This window comes from Salmo salar, chromosome 16 (assembly GCF_965601325.2).
Source record: "Salmo salar chromosome 16, fSalSal1, whole genome shotgun sequence".
Classification (NCBI taxonomy): Eukaryota; Metazoa; Chordata; class Actinopteri; order Salmoniformes; family Salmonidae; genus Salmo; species Salmo salar.
Genome location: NC_138306.1, coordinates 88,673,262 through 88,692,500, shown reverse-complemented (window position 1 = coordinate 88,692,500; position 19,239 = coordinate 88,673,262). Strand labels below are relative to the sequence as shown.

Below are 19,239 nucleotides of genomic sequence, written 5' to 3'. Positions count from 1 at the left end.
TCTCTGTCCCTCTCTCTGTCCCTCTCCTCTCTCTCTGTCCCCCTCCTCTCTCTCCCCGTCCCTCTCTCTCTGTCCCTCTCTCTCTCTCCCTCCTCTCTCTCTGTCCCTCTCTCTCTCCCCCTCCTCTCTCTCTGTCCCTCTCTCTCTCCCCTCCTCTCTCTCCGTCCTCTCTCTCTGTCCCTCTCTCTCCCCCCTCCTCTCTCTCTGTCCCTCTCTCTCTCCCCCTCCTCTCTCTCTGTCCCTCTCTCTCTCCCCCTCCTCTCTCTCTGTCCCTCTCTCTCTCCCCCTCCTCTCTCTCTGTCCCTCTCTCTCTCCTCCTCCTCTCTCTCTGTCCTTCTCTCTCTCACTCTTTCCCCCCCTCCTCTCTCTCTGTCTCTCTCTCTCTCTCTCCCCTCCTCTCTCTCTGTCCCTCTCTCTCTCCCCCTCCTCTCTCTCTGTCCCTCTCTCTCTCCCCCTCCTCTCTCTCTGTCCCCTCCTCTCTCTCTCTCCGTCCCTCTCTCTCTCGTCCTCCTCTCTCTCTGTCCCTCTCTCTCCCCCCTCCTCTCTCTCTGTCCCTCTCTCTCTCCCCCCTCCTCTCTCTCTGTCCCTCTCTCTCTCCCCCTCCTCTCTCTCTGTCCCTCTCTCTCTCCCCCTCCTCTCTCTCTGTCCCTCTCTCTCTCCCCTCCTCTCTCTCTGTCCTTCTCTCTCTCACTCTTTCCCCCCCTCCTCTCTCTCTCTCTCTCTCTCTCTCTCTCTCCCCTCCTCTCTCTCTGTCCCTCTCTCTCTCCCCTCCTCTCTCTCTCTCCCCTCCTCGCTCTCTCTGTCCCTCTCTCTCTCCTCCTCCTCTCTCTCTGTCCCCTCTCTCTCTCCCCTCCTCTCTCTCTGTCCTTCTCTCTCTCACTCTTTCCCTCCCCTCCTCTCTGTCTCTCTCTCTCTCTCTCTCTCTCTCCCCCCTCCTCTCTCTCTGTCCCTCTCTCTCTCTCCCCTCCTCTCTCTCTGTCCCTCTCTCTCTCCCCCTCCTCTCTCTCTGTCCCTCTCTCTCTCCCCCTCCTCTCTCTCTGTCCCTCTCTCTCTCCCCTCCTCTCTCTCTGTCCTTCTCTCTCTCACTCTTTCCCCCCCTCCTCTCTCTCTCTCTCTCTCTCTCTCTCTCTCCCCTCCTCTCTCTCTGTCCCTCTCTCTCTCCCCTCCTCTCTCTCTGTCCCTCTCTCTCTCCTCCTCCTCTCTCTCTGTCCCTCTCTCTCTCCCCTCCTCTCTCTCTGTCCTTCTCTCTCTCACTCTTTCCCCCCCCTCCTCTCTCTCTCTCTCTCTCTCTCTCTCCCCTCCTCTCTCTCTGTCCCTCTCTCTCTCCCCCTCCTCTCTCTATGTCCCTCTCTCTCTCCCCTCCTCTCTCTCTGTCCTTCTCTCTCTCACTCTTTCCCCCCCTCCTCTCTCTCTCTCTCTCTCTCTCTCTCTCTCTCTCCCCTCCTCTCTCTCTGTCTCTCTCTCTCTCCCCTCCTCTCTCTCCCTCCCTCTCTCTCCTCTCTCCTGTAGTGTACATCAGTCTGTACTATGTAGCGTTCTATGTGATAATGACTGGCCTGTTCTCTCTGGCCATCTGGACTCTGATGTATACCCTGGACCCCTACACTCCAGACTACCAGGACCGCTTAACATCACCAGGTAACAACTGAGATGGAAAACTGTGTCCCAAATGGCACCCTACTATTCCCTATATAGTGCACTACTTTAGACCAGGGCCCTATTCCCTATATAGTGCACTACTTTAGACCAGGGCCCTATTCCCTATATAGTGCACTACTTTAGACCAGGACCCTATTCCCTATATAGTGCACTACTTTAGACCAGGACCCTATTCCCTATATAGTGCACTACTTTAGACCAGGGCCCATAGATTCAGCCCATTAGTAAAAATCTCCCTTCACTATTCACTGTTTACTATTTACTGTTTACTATTTACTATTTACTGTTTACTATTTATTGCTCCTGTAAAGAAGTATATATTGTCCCTTGCGTCTTTCACCGTCCCCTCCCCTCTATCTCCTCTTTCTGGCCCCCCCGCTCTCTCTCTATCTCCTTCTCTTTCTGCCCCCCCGCTCTCTGTCTAGCCCCTCTCTATCTCCTTCTCTTTCTGGCCCCCCCGCTCTCTGTCTAGCCCCTCTCTCTATCTCCTTCTCTTTCTGCCCCCCCCGCTCTCTGTCTAGCCCCTCTCTCTGTCTCCCCCCTCTTTCTCTCCCTCTCACACTCTCTCTTTCTCTTCCCGCTCTCTCACAGTCGCTCTCTTTCTCTCTCCCCCTCTTCCCCCCCTCCCCCTATCTCTGTAGTTCATACAGCCTGTGACCATATCTGGGATGGTGTCGGCTGACCTCTGCGTTTGTGTGTGTGTGTGTGGTGTGTGTGTGTGTAGGGGTGATGGTCTGGCCACCTACATACATTGAGGAGGATGTAGTACTCAGCTACAACATGTCTGATAAAGCCAGCCAGAGGAAGATGTCCAACTGCCTCAGCAACTTCCTCAAACGTCAGTGTCCAAGATGGCACCCTATGTAGTGGACTCCTGTTGTCCAGAACTGAGGGTGCCATCCCATTTCAGACTTCATCAGTCAATTATCTCAAACTAACCTACTACAGTTGCTAGTCAATGCTTTGACCTACCTGGATCACAAATCATTAAACCCTCCTTTTTTCCCTCTCTCACCCTCTCTATTTTTCTCCCTCTGTCTCTCTCCCTCCCTCTCTATTTTTGTCCCTCTCTGTCCCCTCTACCTCTCTGACTCCTCTACCTCTCTGACTCCTCTACCTCTCTGTCCCCTCTACCTCTCTGTCCCCTCTACCTCTCTGTCCCCTCTACCTCTCTGACTCCTCTACCTCTCTGTCCCCTCTACCTCTCTGACTCCTCTACCTCTCTGACTCCTCGACCTCTCTGTCCCCTCGACCTCTCTGTCCCCTCTACCTCTCTGTCCCCTCTACCTCTCTGTCCCCTCGACCTCTCTGTCCCCTCGACCTCTCTGACTCCTCGACCTCTCTGTCCCCTCGACCTCTCTGTCCCCTCGACCTCTCTGTCCCCTCGACCTCTCTGTCCCCTCGACCTCTCTGACTCCTCTACCTCTCTGACTCCTCTACCTCTCTGTCCCCTCTACCTCTCTGACTCCTCGACCTCTCTGTCCCCTCGACCTCTCTGTCCCCTCTACCTCTCTGTCCCCTCGACCTCTCTGTCCCCTCGACCTCTCTGACTCCTCTACCTCTCTGACTCCTCTACCTCTCTGACTCCTCTACCTCTCTGTCCCCTCTACCTCTCTGTCCCCTCTACCTCTCTGACTCCTCGACCTCTCTGTCCCCTCGACCTCTCTGTCCCCTCTACCTCTCTGTCCCCTCTACCTCTCTGACTCCTCTACCTCTCTGTCCCCTCTACCTCTCTGACTCCTCTACCTCTCTGTCCCCTCTACCTCTCTGACTCCTCTACCTCTCTGACTCCTCTACCTCTCTGTCCCCTCGACCTCTCTGTCCCCTCTACCTCTCTGACTCCTCTACCTCTCTGACTCCTCTACCTCTCTGTCCCCTCTACCTCTCTGACTCCTCGACCTCTCTGTCCCCTCGACCTCTCTGTCCCCTCGACCTCTCTGTCCCCTCGACCTCTCTGTCCCCTCGACCTCTCTGACTCCTCTACCTCTCTGACTCCTCTACCTCTCTGACTCCTCTACCTCTCTGTCCCCTCTACCTCTCTGTCCCCTCTACCTCTCTGACTCCTCGACCTCTCTGTCCCCTCGACCTCTCTGTCCCCTCTACCTCTCTGTCCCCTCTACCCTCTCTGACTCCTCTACCTCTCTGTCCCCTCTACCTCTCTGACTCCTCTACCTCTCTGTCCCCTCTACCTCTCTGACTCCTCTACCTCTCTGACTCCTCTACCTCTCTGTCCCCTCGACCTCTCTGTCCCCTCTACCTCTCTGTCCCCTCTACCTCTCTGACTCCTCTACCTCTCTGACTCCTCTACCTCTCTGTCCCCTCTACCTCTCTGACTCCTCTACCTCTCTGTCCCCTCTACCTCTCTGACTCCTCTACCTCTCTGTCCCCTCTACCTCTCTGACTCCTCGACCTCTCTGACTCCTCGACCTCTCTGTCCCCTCGACCTCTCTGTCCCCTCTACCTCTCTGACTCCTCTACCTCTCTGTCCCCTCTACCTCTCTGACTCCTCTACCTCTCTGTCCCCTCTACCTCTCTGACTCCTCTACCTCTCTGTCCCCTCTACCTCTCTGACTCCTCTACCTCTCTGACTCCTCTACCTCTCTGTCCCCTCGACCTCTCTGTCCCCTCTACCTCTCTGACTCCTCTCTCTCAGCCTACAATGACACGTCTCAACAGTCTAACCGTAACTGCACCCGGGGACAGTACTTCAAACAGGAGAAGTTTGAGGCTCCACACCATACCAAGTACTCCTGCCGCTTCACCCAGAGCATGCTGGGACGCTGCTCCGGCCTGGACGAGCCCACGTTCGGCTATAACGGCACCATGCCCTGCGTCATCATCAAGATGAACAGGGTGCGTTCACAGTCACAAACCAGCTGGAAATATTACATTATCTTATGTTATGCACATGACATTTACAACAAGTGGAGATGTTATAACACATTATAATACATTTATAACACATTAGGAAATTGCACTGATATGCATGATGTTTCTAACCCAGATCATCAACTTCCTGCCCAACAACGGGACTGGCATGGCTCCTCATTTGAACTGCACGATACTGGTGAGTATAAACCAAGATGGCTACTCAACACCAAAGCCGTATATTTATATAGAAATAAATCTGTGACTCTGCTCAACATGGCTGCCCAGGAAGACAGTTTCTCACAACGTTAAATCTAGTCTGCCAACAGTATTTAATGGATGGTTGGTGTGTGTGCGCAGAGCGGCCATGATAACATAGACATGATCGAGTACTTCCCCACCAACGGAACCTTCGACTTATCCTACTTCCCATACTACGGCAAGCTGGCTCAGGTAACCACGACAACACTGTCTTCTCTCTATGGAACTAATGTTGTTTTGTGAAACTCAATGCATGGTTTACTTACACCTGGGGTGTATTCATTTGTCGAAATCCATTGCAAAACGTTTTGCATTGTAATCCATTTACCATTTAATGTAGGAATCTAACGTAAGCAAAAAGAGCAAAACGGAACAAACCGGGGAAGGATATACCTGAATTTGTCCAATACAAACTCATTTTCACAGGAAAAACTGCCCCATTTGGGGTAAACGGTTTCCTTTCGCCAAAAAATCTGACTAATGGATACACCCCTGCATGAACCCCCTGTATGGATTTACAACAATGTATATACAGTTCATTCAGAAAGTATTCAGACCCCTTGACTTTTTCCACATTTTGTTACGTTACAGCCCGTAATGACAAAGCAAAAACAGTAAAAAAAAATTGCAGCCCGGAAATATCACATTTCTATAAGTATTCAGACCCTTAACTCAGTACTTTGTTGAAGCACCTTTGGAAGCGATTACAGCCTCGAGTCTTCTTGGGTATGATGTTACAAGCTTGGCACACCTGTATTTGGGGAGTTTCTCCCATTCTACTCTGCAGATCCTCTTAAGCTCTGTCAGGTTGGATGGGAGCGTCGCTGCACAGCTATTTTCAGAATTCTCCAGAGATGTTAGATCAGGTTTAAGTCTGGGCTCAGAGACTTGTCTTGAAGCCACTCCTGCGTTGTCTTGGCTGTGTGTTTAGGGTTGTTGTCTTGTTGGAAGGTGAACCTTCACCCCAGTCTGAGGTCCTGAGCGCTCTGGAGCAAGTTTTCATCAAGGATCTCTGTACTTCGCTCCGTTCATCTTTGCCTTGATCCTGACTAGTCTTCCAGTCCCTGCCACTGGAAAACCTCCCAGCAGCATGATGACCACCATGCTTCACCGTAGGAATGGTGCCAGGTTTCCTCCAGACCAAAGACTTCAATCTTGGTTTCATCAGACCAGAGAATCTTGTTTCTCATGGTCTGAGAGTCTTTGGATGCCTTTTGGCAAACATCAAGTGGGCTGTCATGTGCCTTCTACTGAGGAGTGGCTTCCATCTGGCTGCTCTACCATAAAGGCCTGATTGGTGGAATGCTGCAGAGATGGGAGAACCTTCCAGAAGGACAACCATCTGCACAAAGGAGCTCTGTCAGAGTGACCATTGGGTTCTTGGTCACCTCCCTGAACAAGGCCCTTCTCCCTCGATTGCTCAGTTTGGCCGGGTGGCCAGCTCTAGGAAGAGTCTCGGTGTTTCCAAACTTCTTCCATTTAAGAATGACGGAGGCCACTGTGTTCTTGGGGACCTTCAAAGGTAGACACATGTTGGTACCCTTCCCGAGATCTGTGCCTTGACACAATCCTGTCTCGGAGCTCTTAGGACAATTCCTTCGACCTCAGGGCTTGGTTTTTGCCCTGACGTGCACTGTCAACTGTGGGACCTTCTATGGACAGGTGTGTGCCTTTCCAAATCATGTTCAGTCAATTGAATTTATCACAGGTGGATTCCAATCAATTGTAGAAACATCTCAAGGATGATCGATGGAAACAGGATGCACATGAGTTCAATTTCAAGTCTCATAGCAAAGGGTCTGAATACTTATGTAAATAATGGTATTTGTTTTTTATTTTTAATACAATTTGCAGAGATTTATACAAATCTGTTTTCGCTTTGTCATTATGGGGTATTGTGTGTAGATTGCCGAGGATTGTTATTTTTTTTTTTAAATACATTTTAGAATAAAACTTGGAAAAGTCAAGGAGTCTGAATACTTTCCGAAGGAACTTTATCATAGAGTTTGACAGAGAGCACATCTTTGCTATAATTGTTAAAAACAAGCATTGTGGCAGTTGGTCCCTCTATCCAACTCTATGTCTAAACATGATTGGTATGAACCATGAACCCTCTCTTGGTCTCCCTCCACACAGCCCACCTACGTTAACCCTCTAGTGGCTGTGAAGTTCCACCTGGTCAAAGAGAGGGAGGCTAAGATCCAGTGTCGTGTGGTGGCCCACAACATCGCCTATCAAGACTCATACGAACCATACCAGGGGAAGGTGGTCTTCCTGCTCAAGGCTCTGAAATAATATATTTTACTAGACAAGCCGGCAATCCAACCATCTAGGTCCTAACCATGGTCAGAGCCATAGAATTGGGTAGTGTTCCTCATTTGTGCAATTATGACATTTGTGACAGAATGGGAAGCGCAGTTGAGGGCTTTCTCCATTTTAAAGTTGTCTGTGGGAAGATATCAATTGATATCTTCATAATTTCTTTAAGTATTTCCTTAACCCATAGAAATTCCCACCCAGTTTAAGCCATCTATCCAAGTCTATGATCCCAACCAAGACAATCTGGAAACCCATGAAAAAGGAGAGCTGCACACGAGCTCATATGCAATAATTGGACAGACAAGCTGTCTTCGTCAGGGTATGATGGTAATTCAGTTACTGCATCTGAGGTCCTAGAGAGGCTCTTCTCTTTGTCCTAGTGTCCTACTCTGCTAGCCAACACCTCGCCTGAACACGCGTTTCTTTCACCTCCAGATTGAATCTGGAAACCCAACCATCCCTGTCCAAACAGTGGTTTTATGTAGCTTCTAGGAAGGGTATTTAACGTATAGTTAACCAAGACATTACCTATGCATTGTATCATAATGAAACCAGAAATATTAAACATGTATTAAAATCCATAAAGACAATAAGTTCAAACACCCTCTATATTTATTCTCTATAATTTCCAAACTCATTAGATAACAAAGAAATAAAAGGTACGGTATTGCAGTCGACATTTTGTTCAGTTTTACAAAAGTTCCTTGGGGGGGGGGGTCATTGTAGTGGACTCCCCTATTTTGGCTTTTGACACAATCCTGAAGTCTTGAGCTTGTTTCTACCCCATGAACGGCTCCATCCTCCCCAAAGTTCAGTTCATTGATAATACGCAGCTACTTCACTCTGGGTGTCGTTCATTAAGTAGAGCATTGAGATATTTAGAAACATTTCGGTACGTTTTGTCTCAATGGGCTGCTTTGAGAGGGGTTGGATGGCCTTGTCTCCTCTACCGTCACACACAGGGACATTTGGCCTCCACTGTCTGTAGTTATTCACAGTGACACACAGGGCCAAGTGACCATCCAAAAACACACATTCTGACCAATCTGGAAAATAGCTGCCAGAAGGAAGTCACACACACAAAATAAGAAAATATTACTACAAATAAGTAAAGTACAAAACACAGCGTCTCCCCTAGGAGCTGTATAGGAAGTCATTTCACCATCATGTCATTGACTGACACCACTACTGTTCATAATGTTAAATACTGTTATACAGTCACACAAGGCAGATCTCAGGTTTCTGGAGGGAATCTTTCTGTGGCCGTATATCAGTTCACCCAAGAACAAAAAAAATATGTTTGGCATGAGAAAGCTCCCATTTCCTGTAACGGGGAGGCGGGCTGAAGAGGAGCACGTTGTGGAGATTACACTCACAGCAATCACAGCATCAGAAGGAGAAAAAAATAAATTAATCCCACAAAAGGCATTATACAGTCACAGTGTCCTTGCAGCAAAGACTACATTTCCCAGAAGGCCATTGCGTTGGTGAGCTCTGTGCATTCTGAAGGCAGCTGAGGAAGGAGAAGCAGGGGTCTCCTCGTAGATAGCTTGGTGGGGTGGAGGGAAGGCCTGAGATGGAGCTGGAGGAAGGGGGAGAGACTTGTTCATGGGACATGGGCTGCATGCATTCCAAATGGCACTATTCCCTATACAGTGCACTACTTCTGTGCCAATATGGCCCTGGTCAAAAGTAGTTCAGTATATTGGGAATAGGAAGCCATTTGGAACACAGCTGGTGAGTCATCAGACTGGGCTGTTAGAGTTGGTTGTGTGAGAAACTACTGATTTAAATCATCGTCGTCGTAATCTTCGTCATCCTCTTCCTCATCTGCCATGTAGGACACGGGGGTGTGGCCTCGCGAGCCGCTGTAGTGTGAGTCGTTGGAAATGGACGCCACCGTGCCATCGGCGCTACTGAATATACAGCAGGAAACAGAAGATGGAATTAGTTAAGACCATAGAGTTGGATAGAGGGCACACTTGAAACAAAGCCTGTTTTAGCATGGGAAGCGCCACCGAGAGCTTCCACCCTCCAGATAGGTAAATGAGCTCTGAAGTACATCTCTATAGAAGACTCACCTTGTGTGACGGCGTCCTCCTCCGTTTGTAGACGAGGCTCCTGTGATGTAGACGTTGCTTATTGGACCCGTGGCCATTTCTGAAGGGGAAAAAATGATAATAAAAGACGCCATTTCTACAGCCTCCTTTACACACTCCCAGCCCAAGTATATCAGGCTGAATAGGGTGCCCTGTGGGAGCCAGCCATACTGACCTGTAACATAGGGCTCCAGGGCTCTGGGCACCAGGGTGCGTGCTTCCTTCAGGTCCTCTGGTGAACATTGGCCCACCTCCAGACCACAGGCCAGCCCCATTCTCTTCAACACCTCAATGTCCATCATGGATCTCAAACATGTTGTCAAAGTTGAACAGGTACTCAAACCTGTAGGGGGGCGGAGGGAGGAGAGGGGAGGGGGAGGAGGCGGAGGCAGGAGAGGGGAGGGCGGAGGGAGGAGGCAGAGGGGGGGGGGCGGAGGGAGGAGGCAGAGGGGGGGGGGCGGAGGGAGGAGGCAGAGGGGGGGGCGGAGGGAGGAGGCAGAAGGGGGGGCGGAGGGAGGAGGCAGAAGGGGGGGCGGAGGGAGGAGGCAGAAGGGGGGGCGGAGGGAGGAGGCAGAAGGGGGGGGGGCGGAGGGAGGAGGCAGAGGGGGGGGCGGAGGGAGGAGGCAGAAGGGGGGGGGGCGGAGGCAGGACAGGAGGGAGGAGGCAGGACAGGGGGGCGGAGGCAGGACAGGGGGGCGGAGGCAGGACAGGGGGGCGGAGGCAGGACAGGGGGGCGGAGGCAGGACAGGGGGGCGGAGGCAGGACAGGGGGGCGGAGGCAGGACAGGGGGGCGGAGGCAGGACAGGGGGGCGGAGGCAGGACAGGGGGGCGGAGGCAGGACAGGGGGGCGGAGGCAGGAGGGGGCGGAGGCAGCAGGGGGGGGGGGGCGGAGGCAGGAGGGGGCGGAGGCAGCAGGGGGGGGGGCGGAGGCAGGACAGGGGGGCGGAGGCAGGTATGATTAGATGAGGTTTGGTGTTGAATTTGAAATCACTCCAATGCTGCACACACCAAGGTGTCTCAAAGGGAGTTGGGACATGCAAGAAAAATATTTTGCACATGCATATAATACACAGGAGTGAAACAGGACTAGTGTAATTGTGTGTATTCCAGAGTCTCTGGTCTCTTACTTGTCGTTGGAGATGCTGCAGTCGATGACAGTCCTCTTGGAGGTGTTGATGATGATGAAGGGCAGGTTGATGACAGAGTTTGGGGGTGGAGCCCTGCCCGCTTGCTGCTCCGCTGCACGATTACGCTGCACCAGGCGCTTGAACGCTATTTGCTGCACCGAGACATTCACACAATGTTGAGATACCGTTGAAGCCACCAGACAGCGTGAGCGTCTTTAATAGGTGTGTATGTTCCCACAGTGGACGGGTGTTTACCTGCAGAATGAGCTCCTGAAGCTGAGACTGTTTCTGTTGGATCCTCTCCAGTCGTCTCTCTCTCTCCACCTGACCATGACAGGAATACATCAGGCTACAGGTGTCTGTCTCTGACCCCCCCTGTCCTCTTACCTCCAGGCTCTGACCCCCCCTGTCCTCTTACCTCCAGGCTCTGACCCCCCCTGTCCTCTTACCTCCAGGCTCTGACCCCCCCTGTCCTCTTACCTCCAGGCTCTGACCCCCCCTGTCCTCTTACCTCCAGGCTCTGACCCCCCCTGTCCTCTTACCTCCAGGCTCTGACCCCCCCTGTCCTCTTACCTCCAGGCTCTGACCCCCCCGATCTCTTACCTCCAGGCTCTGACCCCCCCTGTCCTCTTACCTCCAGGCTCTGACCCCCCCTGAACTCTTACCTCCAGGCTCTGACCCCCCCTGTCCTCTTACCTCCAGGCTCTGACCCCCCCTGTCCTCTTACCTCCAGGCTCTGACCCCCCCTGAACTCTTACCTCCAGGCTCTGACCCCCCCTGAACTCTTACCTCCAGGCTCTGTCCTCTTACCTCCAGGCTCTGACACTCCTGTCCTCTTACCTCCAGGCTCTGACCCCCCCTGTCCTCTTACCTCCAGGCTCTGACCCCCCCTGATCTCTTACCTCCAGGCTCTGACACTCCTGGGCTGAGTTGGTGGGCAGGCCGATCCACCTGATCTCTTTCTTCTCTTTAGAGATGATGTTCATGGCCATGAGCACGTTGAGCGCGTCGTACACACGCCGTCGGATGTTCTTCTGGTCGTAGGAATGCTGAGGGGGAGAGAGAGAGAGGTGTCCCAAATGGCTCCCTACTCCCTTTATAGTGCACTAATTCTGACTAGGGCCCATAGGGCTGTACAGAACCTGTGCATCTTGAACTCGGATTGGGCTATTTGTTGTACGGATGAAACCCTGGTCTGATGGTTTTTGATTGGCTGTGTGTCTCACCGAGTCGCCGGGCGAGAGGAGGGTGTCGTTGGCGCTGAACTCTGCCACGAGCTCGTCAGCCACCTCATTGTAGGTAGTTACTCCCTTCTTCTGCACCTTCTCACACACCTTCATGGAGAAATGCCTAAGTCCCTTCCCGTTCTTATCTCCCTTCTTACCAGTACCACGCTTCCTGGAACACAACCACAGCAGGAATAAGAGAGAAGAAGACAGTCAGAGCAGGAGTTTGAGAGAGAAGAAGACAGTCAGAGCAGGAGTTTGAGAGAGAAGAAGACAGTCAGAGCAGGAGTTTGAGAGAGAAGAAGACAGTCAGAGCAGGAGTTTGAGAGAGAAGAAGACAGTCAGAGCAGGAGTTTGAGAGAGAAGAAGACAGTCAGAGCAGGAGTTTGAGAGAGAAGAAGACAGTCAGAGCAGGAGTTTGAGAGAGAAGAAGACAGTCAGAGCAGGAGTTTGAGAGAGAAGAAGACAGTCAGAGCAGGAATAAGAGAGAAGACAGTCAGAGCAGGAGTTTGAGAGAGAAGAAGACAGTCAGAGCAGGAGTTTGAGAGAGAAGAAGACAGTCAGAGCAGGAGTTTGAGAGAGAAGAAGACAGTCAGAGCAGGAGTTTGAGAGAGAAGAAGACAGTCAGAGCAGGAGTTTGAGAGAGAAGAAGACAGTCAGAGCAGGAGTTTGAGAGAGAAGAAGACAGTCAGAGCAGGAGTTTGAGAGAGAAGAAGACAGTCAGAGCAGGAGTTTGAGAGAGAAGAAGACAGTCAGAGCAGGAGTTTGAGAGAGAAGAAGACAGTCAGAGCAGGAGTTTGAGAGAGAAGAAGACAGTCAGAGCAGGAGTTTGAGAGAGAAGAAGACAGTCAGAGCAGGAGTTTGAGAGAGAAGACAGTCAGAGCAGGAGTTTGAGAGAGAAGACAGTCAGAGCAGGAGTTTGAGAGAGAAGACAGTCAGAGCAGGAGTTTGAGAGAGAAGAAGACAGTCAGAGCAGGAGTTTGAGAGAGAAGAAGACAGTCAGAGCAGGAATAAGAGAGAAGACAGTCAGAGCAGGAGTTTGAGAGAGAAGAAGACAGTCAGAGCAGGAGTTTGAGAGAGAAGAAGACAGTCAGAGCAGGAGTTTGAGAGAGAAGAAGACAGTCAGAGCAGGAGTTTGAGAGAGAGAAGACAGTCAGAGCAGGAGTTTGAGAGAGAAGAAGACAGTCAGAGCAGGAGTTTGAGAGAGAAGAAGACAGTCAGAGCAGGAGTTTGAGAGAGAAGAAGACAGTCAGAGCAGGAGTTTGAGAGAGAGAAGACAGTCAGAGCAGGAGTTTGAGAGAGAAGAAGACAGTCAGAGCAGGAGTTGACATTGTTCATTAATCTATTTGCACTGGGTGTGATACATCTTGGTGATCTAGTACTCTACTATTTAACAAGGTCCAGTCACACATTTCCCAGATGGCAACGGTTCAGATGGATATTGGCATTTATCGTGACCCCAAACTGCTCCCAAATTGAACCATGTGCATTGTACCATTACAACTCAACAGCAGTAAGTTGCACGCCAGACTGACTGAGGGTCGGGACCTGTGGTCCCTTTTAACCCCGGCCGGTCCCTTTTAACCCCGGCCGGTCCCTTTTAACCCCGGCCGGTCCCTTTTAACCCCGGCCGGTCCCTTTTAACCCCGGCCGGTCTCTTTTAACATCTGTCCCTGACCTCTATCAGCCAGTTGAGTATGGCTGATGTAGCGATGGAGTAGGAACAGAGAAGTGCCTTCATACAGTGCCTTCAGAAAGTATTCACACCTCTTGTTGTGTCACTGATCTACACACACTACCCCATCCTGTCAAAGTGGAATGATGTTTTTACAAAATACTTACAAATTCATTAAATGAAAAGCTCAAATGTCTTGAGTCAATAAGTATTCAACCCTTTTGTTATGGCAAGCCTCAATACATTTAGAAGTAAAAGTGTACTTAAGTCACATAAGTGAGCAATAATAGTGTTTAACATTTTTAAATGACTACCTCATCTCTGTACCTCACAATTATCTGTAATGTCCCTTAGTTGAGCAGTGAATTTCAAACACAGATTCAACCACAAAGACCAGGGAGGTTTTCCAATGGTTTGCAAAGAAGGGAACCTATAGGTTAAAACAACAGACATTGAATATCCCGTTGAGCATTGTGCAGTTCTTCATTACACTGTGGATGGTGTATCAATACAACAATATACAGGCGTCCTTCGTAACTCGGAGGAAGACAACCGCTCAGAGATCACCACGGTGACGTTAAAACAGCGGAATGGCTGTGACAGGACAAAACTCAGGATGGATCAACAACATTGAAGTTACATCACTAACATAAATAGTGAAAAGCCTGTACAGAACAAATATTCTAAAACATGCATCCTGTTTGCAATAAGGCACTAAAGTAATAAAGAAAAAATGTGGCAAAGAAATTCACTTTTTGTCCTAAATACAAAGTGTAATGTTAGGGGCAAATCCAACGCGTCACTGATTACCACGTGATATTTTCAAGCATGGTGGCAGCTGCATCATGTTATGGGTATGCTTGTTGTCGGCAAGGACTAGGGAGTTTAGGATAAAAATAAAACAGAATACAGCTATAAGCACTGGCAAAATCCTAGAGGAAAACCTAGTCTGCTTTCCACCAGACACTGGGAGACAAATTCACCTTTCAGCAGGACAATAACCTAAAACACAAGGCCAAATATACACTGGAGTTGCTTACCAAGAAGACATTGAACGTTCCTGAGTGGCCTAGTAACAGTTGACTTAAATCTTTAAGATCTATGGCGAGAGTTGAAAATGGCTGTCTAGCGATGAACAGCCACCAACTTGACAGAGCTTGAAGAATTTTTTAAAGAACAAAATGGGCAAATATTGTACAATCCAGGTGTGCAAAGCGCTTACAGACTCATTACCCAAAAAGACTATCAGCTGTAATCTTTGCCAAAGGTGATTGTAACATGTATTGACTTGGTTGAATAATTACCTAATCAAGATAGCGCGACTATTTTCCCACTTTTACAGAGTATTTTGTGTAGATCGTTGACAAAAAGCAACAATTAAATCCAAATGTAATCCCAATTTGTAACAACAAATCTTGGAAAAAGTCCAAGGGTGTGAATACTTCAATGTAACGAGAGAGAACTTTCCCAGGAAGTCAGCCAGCCTCCTTGCTGAGAATTGACCTAAAGCTGACCCACACGACCAGGTGACCATGACCAGCATGAGGAGTGTTTGTATACAATGGTGTATGTGTCTTACCCGGTGGACCAGGGAGAGGCATCAGGGGGCTGGCTCTGTGGTCTGTATTGGGTACTGGGTGTGTGAGGGCTGCCCATCACTAACCCCCCTGACCCACTGGGCCTCTGAGGAGTACCCATCACCTGAGAGAGGGAGGGACAGTTACTATGCAGACATAACATTTAAAATAGCAATAAATGAAAGAAATTAAAATGTATGCGCTTCTTTCAAAGCAGCGAGGAGCAATCTATATAGCATCTATCTACACCATACTAGAAGCTATGGAGGCTAGCCAGATCAACGCATCATGGCTGGGGTCTAGATCTCTCTATAGATCTAGGGTTTCTATGTCTATGCATCTCCAGCTGAACCCTGAGCTCTGGGGCTTGCCTCATTAATAGGATGATCATGTTGATGAGGAGTTCTTATTATAATCCTGCTGACTGAAGGGTTTGTGATCAGCTTATGCACACAGGTCACACACACACAGGTCACACACACACACACACAGGTCACACACACACACACACACACACACACACACAGGCACGCAGGTCACACACACAGGCACGCAGGTCACACACACAGGCACGCAGGTCACACACACAGGTCACCCTGCCTTGTTCAAAGTTAGTATGAAGGCTTTATCGCCACGGAGACATGGGAAGCCCAGTGCTTCCCTAGTAGTAGCAGAGGAGAGGACAGGGGCCCTCAGACAGGGGCCCTCAGACAGGGGGGGGAGAGGACAGGGGCCCTCAGACAGGGGGGGGAGAGGACAGGGGCCCTCAGACAGGGGGGGGGAGAGGACAGGGGCCCTCAGACAGGGGGGGGGAGAGGACAGGGGCCCTCAGACAGGGGGGGGAGAGGACAGGGGCCCTCAGACAGGGGGGGGAGAGGACAGGGGCCCTCAGACAGGGGGGGGAGAGGACAGGGGCCCTCAGACAGGGGGGGGGGAGAGGACAGGGGCCCTCAGACAGGGGGGGGGGGGAGGACAGGGGCCCTCAGACAGGGGGGGGGGAGGACAGGGGCCCTCAGACAGGGGGGGAGAGGACAGGGGCCCTCAGACAGGGGGGGAGAGGACAGGGGCCCTCAGACAGGGGGGGAGAGGACAGGGGCCCTCAGACAGGGGGGGAGAGGACAGGGGCCCTCAGACAGGGGGGGAGAGGACAGGGGCCCTCAGACAGGGGGGGAGAGGACAGGGGCCCTCAGACAGGGGGGGAGAGGACAGGGGCCCTCAGACAGGGGGGGAGAGGACAGGGGCCCTCAGACAGGGGGGGAGAGGACAGGGGCCCTCAGACAGGGGGGGAGAGGACAGGGGCCCTCAGACAGGGGGGGAGAGGACAGGGGCCCTCAGACAGGGGGGGGTACAGGGGCCCTCAGACAGGGGGGGGTACAGGGGCCCTCAGACAGGGGGGGGTACAGGGGCCCTCAGACAGGAGGAGAGGACAGGGGATCTTAGAAATGAGGCTGTTACTAGTGGTAGTGTTGTGTCTCACCATGTGTGGGGCGATGTTGACGTTGGAGGGCCCCAGGGTTTTGGGAAGCAGTTGTTTCCCCACAGAGAGGGACTGTGGGTGGACTGTCACCAGGGACAGGACACCTGGAGGGACAGGAACAACACTGTAAAACACCAGGGGTGCGTCCCAAATGGCACCCCATTCCCTATATAGTGCATTACTTGAGATTGGGTTGTTACGGTACCAGTATCATCACACCAGATTATCCATTGGGGAAAAAAAGAAAAAATGATTTAGACTGAACTCCATAGTCGTGTGTATATATATATATATATATATATATATATATATTATATATATATATATATATATAAATAATACTGCTTTATGTAAAATTGTGGGTGCTATAGTTTACTAAATAAATAAAGACTCCCAGGTGACAACATAATGCTGTTGGTTTCTAACATAAGGACAGTTTTCCTCAAGAAATTAAAACTGCTTCATGTTTTGTTTCCTTGCTACAGAAGTATCGCGACACTGGTATCTTGACAACCCTAATTGAGAATCACCCCAAGCTCCCTGGAATCCCTTACAACTTGATTGGTCAGAGAGAAGGTCTCAATAGGGGCAACACTGCCCTCCTCTGTTAGAGAGTCACAGCCTACCATCAACTCCCATCCTGCAGGAGTAGCGGCTGATTATCATCATGCTTCTAGCGTTTCTCTAGTACTGCCACCCTTGTCCAAGGCTTACTCCTCCATGCCAGTGTTCACCAGTGTGCAGTCCACCTATATTAAAATAACTAGGGAAACCCTGAGTGCTGTGGCTACCTACCTTTGCTGGGACTGAGGTTCTGGTTGTAGAAAACCTTCATTTCTCCGTTGGCACCGATCACAGCCGCCTAAAGACCACAATGTTCTGTTATGGCACAACACCACACTGTCGCCATGGAAACACCAGGAGCTACAAACTTCTCTAGATTGTCTCCTCACTAGTTGGCTTTATACTAGTCTGGAGTAAGGTGGTGCTGCTGGACTGAGGTCAATGGATTACTAAATGTGTTTACTGAGTGTGTTGCTCCATTTCCATGGCAACCTTTGAGAGAACAATTGAGCATCGATCTCTGTACACTTTAGAGTTTGAGTACCTCCGCGACCATCTTGAACTGTGTAGGTGGGTGGACACTAGTCCAGTGTTTCCCAAATCGTGGAGAATAAACCACTAGTTACTATGAATGGAAGGAGATGGTCAAGTAATGTTTGAAGTTGTTTGTCGGATGATAATCGCACAACAGCAAGCAACTAAATCAGGAAGTATCAACCACCACTTGGTATGGTGAGACCCACCACTGCTAAATCAGGAAGTAGATAAGGTCTTCAAAGCAACTTGGCCTGTACCACTCAAACCACAAAGGGAAGTTAATCAATCTAGTTGTGTTCTTCCCTGAAGCAATGATCTACAACTGGATGTGGATGGTTAAAAAAAAAGTTCCACTATAGAAATAGTACTCATTCTAATTGTATGGGTTGCACACTATAACTCTAGCCCAGAACTCACATCCATTGCCATGATATCAGCTCCTATGGGTGGGAGATGAAGTCTTCTAGAAGGTTTCTTTGCGATGTTCAGCAATTGCTTCCCTACAGTAAAATATGGGAGGGAGGGGAGCCTTTAGTTCAGTGTTATAAAACTGTAGGATTGTAGAAGAAATGCAGAATGGACATTTAATGCAGATAGCCTAACATTCTGTTTAACTTGTTTTACAAAGGTTGGAATAGGCTGACTATATCCTCTGAGGGATTCAAACCACAACACTCCACTAGGCCGCATGGAAGCTTTGGAAACAACCTGGTTTCAACATACAACATCAATCGGTCTCCACACTCAGTTATTGCCAACTATGGGCCATTGAGAACAGAAAATAGGCCTAACCGCGTAAATACAACAATGAACGACAGAAGGTTCCCATAGCCGGACAGGGGAAGCACAACAGCAGCTATCTGGATCCAGGAGCTGACTACGCATTACTCAACATGCAATCATACATGTTTTGCAGCTTGGGCTAGATATATTTAGCAAGAAAGTTAGGTGAACCACCATTGTGTATGTTTAAAACACGAGTATTAACCATCAACTAGTTACCACGACCGTTCTCACTCGTTATTCTTGATCCGCAACTCCCAGATGAGGTCGAAATTAACCTCCAAACAGGAAACTAGCTAAAACTAACGTTAGCGAAACAAACAAACTAGCAAGTTATGACAAACGTTTCAGACTCCGAGATCAAAGGTTTTCAATTAACTAGTTACCTGCATCTTTACAAAGACAGACAGTAATTGAACGAATGACTTGTAGCAATTTCAGTCAAGATGGTTGCTTGGCAAGCTTGACAGATGGCTAGCATGTTGTTTGTCCTAAAGTTAGCACGCAGCATGCTAGTTCGTTCTCCCTATCGACACAAGCTATTTATTAGCTAACGTTAGCTCATCGCAACGACAGGAGTTTTTTGAATTAATAGCCAGTCAGCTAACGTTAAGGTAATAGTTTGCTAAAACCGCTTTTCGGTTAGACATTCATTAGTAACTAACGTAACGATAATGTGGACAATAGTATTTTATTTACGGTAGAGTGCACTCACTAGCGAACGTTAACTACCTGCTAGCTAGAAGCCGAGTCAGCCATTTTTGTAGCCAGCTAGCTAAAAATTAAGCGAATATATTTAACGTGTCGTACTGCTGGCAGGATATGTTCGCTACCGTACCCATGGGTAGGAATGTGATTGAATGACATGCCTCAATTCAAACTTATTTTGCTTAGCTAAACGACTTCGAATGGCATCTGCATTTGTTCGATTGCGTTAGGTGCAATAGTTGTACATTTGATGGACAGTGACGTTAGCTAACGTAAGCTAGTTAACTACTTCTACTCCACTGAAACTGAAACCCAGCGAAATAAACGTAATTGCTCAGCCAACAAATGTAACTACCTCT

General features: G+C 49.7%; 2 protein-coding genes across 3 annotated transcripts in view; one reads left to right on the top strand and one right to left on the bottom strand.

The window, feature by feature from the left end:
* LOC106574844 (potassium-transporting ATPase subunit beta-like) overlaps window positions 1-7,700 on the top strand; it is a 14,209-nt gene extending 6,509 nt beyond the window's left edge. The window contains exons 2-7 of one of the 2 annotated variants that reach the window (XM_045698402.2): window positions 1,510-1,638; window positions 2,384-2,497; window positions 4,313-4,512; window positions 4,664-4,726; window positions 4,888-4,980; window positions 6,925-7,700. In XM_045698402.2, the coding sequence (XP_045554358.2) occupies window positions 1,510-1,638; window positions 2,384-2,497; window positions 4,313-4,512; window positions 4,664-4,726; window positions 4,888-4,980; window positions 6,925-7,083 (758 nt within the window). In that variant the 3' untranslated portion in view covers window positions 7,084-7,700. The remainder of the gene's footprint in view (window positions 1-1,509; window positions 1,639-2,383; window positions 2,498-4,312; window positions 4,513-4,663; window positions 4,727-4,887; window positions 4,981-6,924) is intronic. The other variant, XM_045698403.2, reaches the window with a different exon arrangement.
* Window position 7,701: 1 nt separating this feature from the next.
* On the bottom strand, window positions 7,702-18,652 carry LOC106574843 (transcription factor Dp-1). The gene is given in 13 exon segments (XM_045698400.2): window positions 7,702-9,023; window positions 9,189-9,267; window positions 9,382-9,502; window positions 9,504-9,549; window positions 10,334-10,485; window positions 10,589-10,657; window positions 11,236-11,382; window positions 11,560-11,731; window positions 14,814-14,935; window positions 16,289-16,392; window positions 17,084-17,150; window positions 17,807-17,889; window positions 18,559-18,652. Coding segments are annotated over 12 exon segments (1,227 nt in total). The 5' UTR covers window positions 17,819-17,889; window positions 18,559-18,652; the 3' UTR covers window positions 7,702-8,887.
* Between the last annotated feature and the right edge of the window lie 587 nt (window positions 18,653-19,239).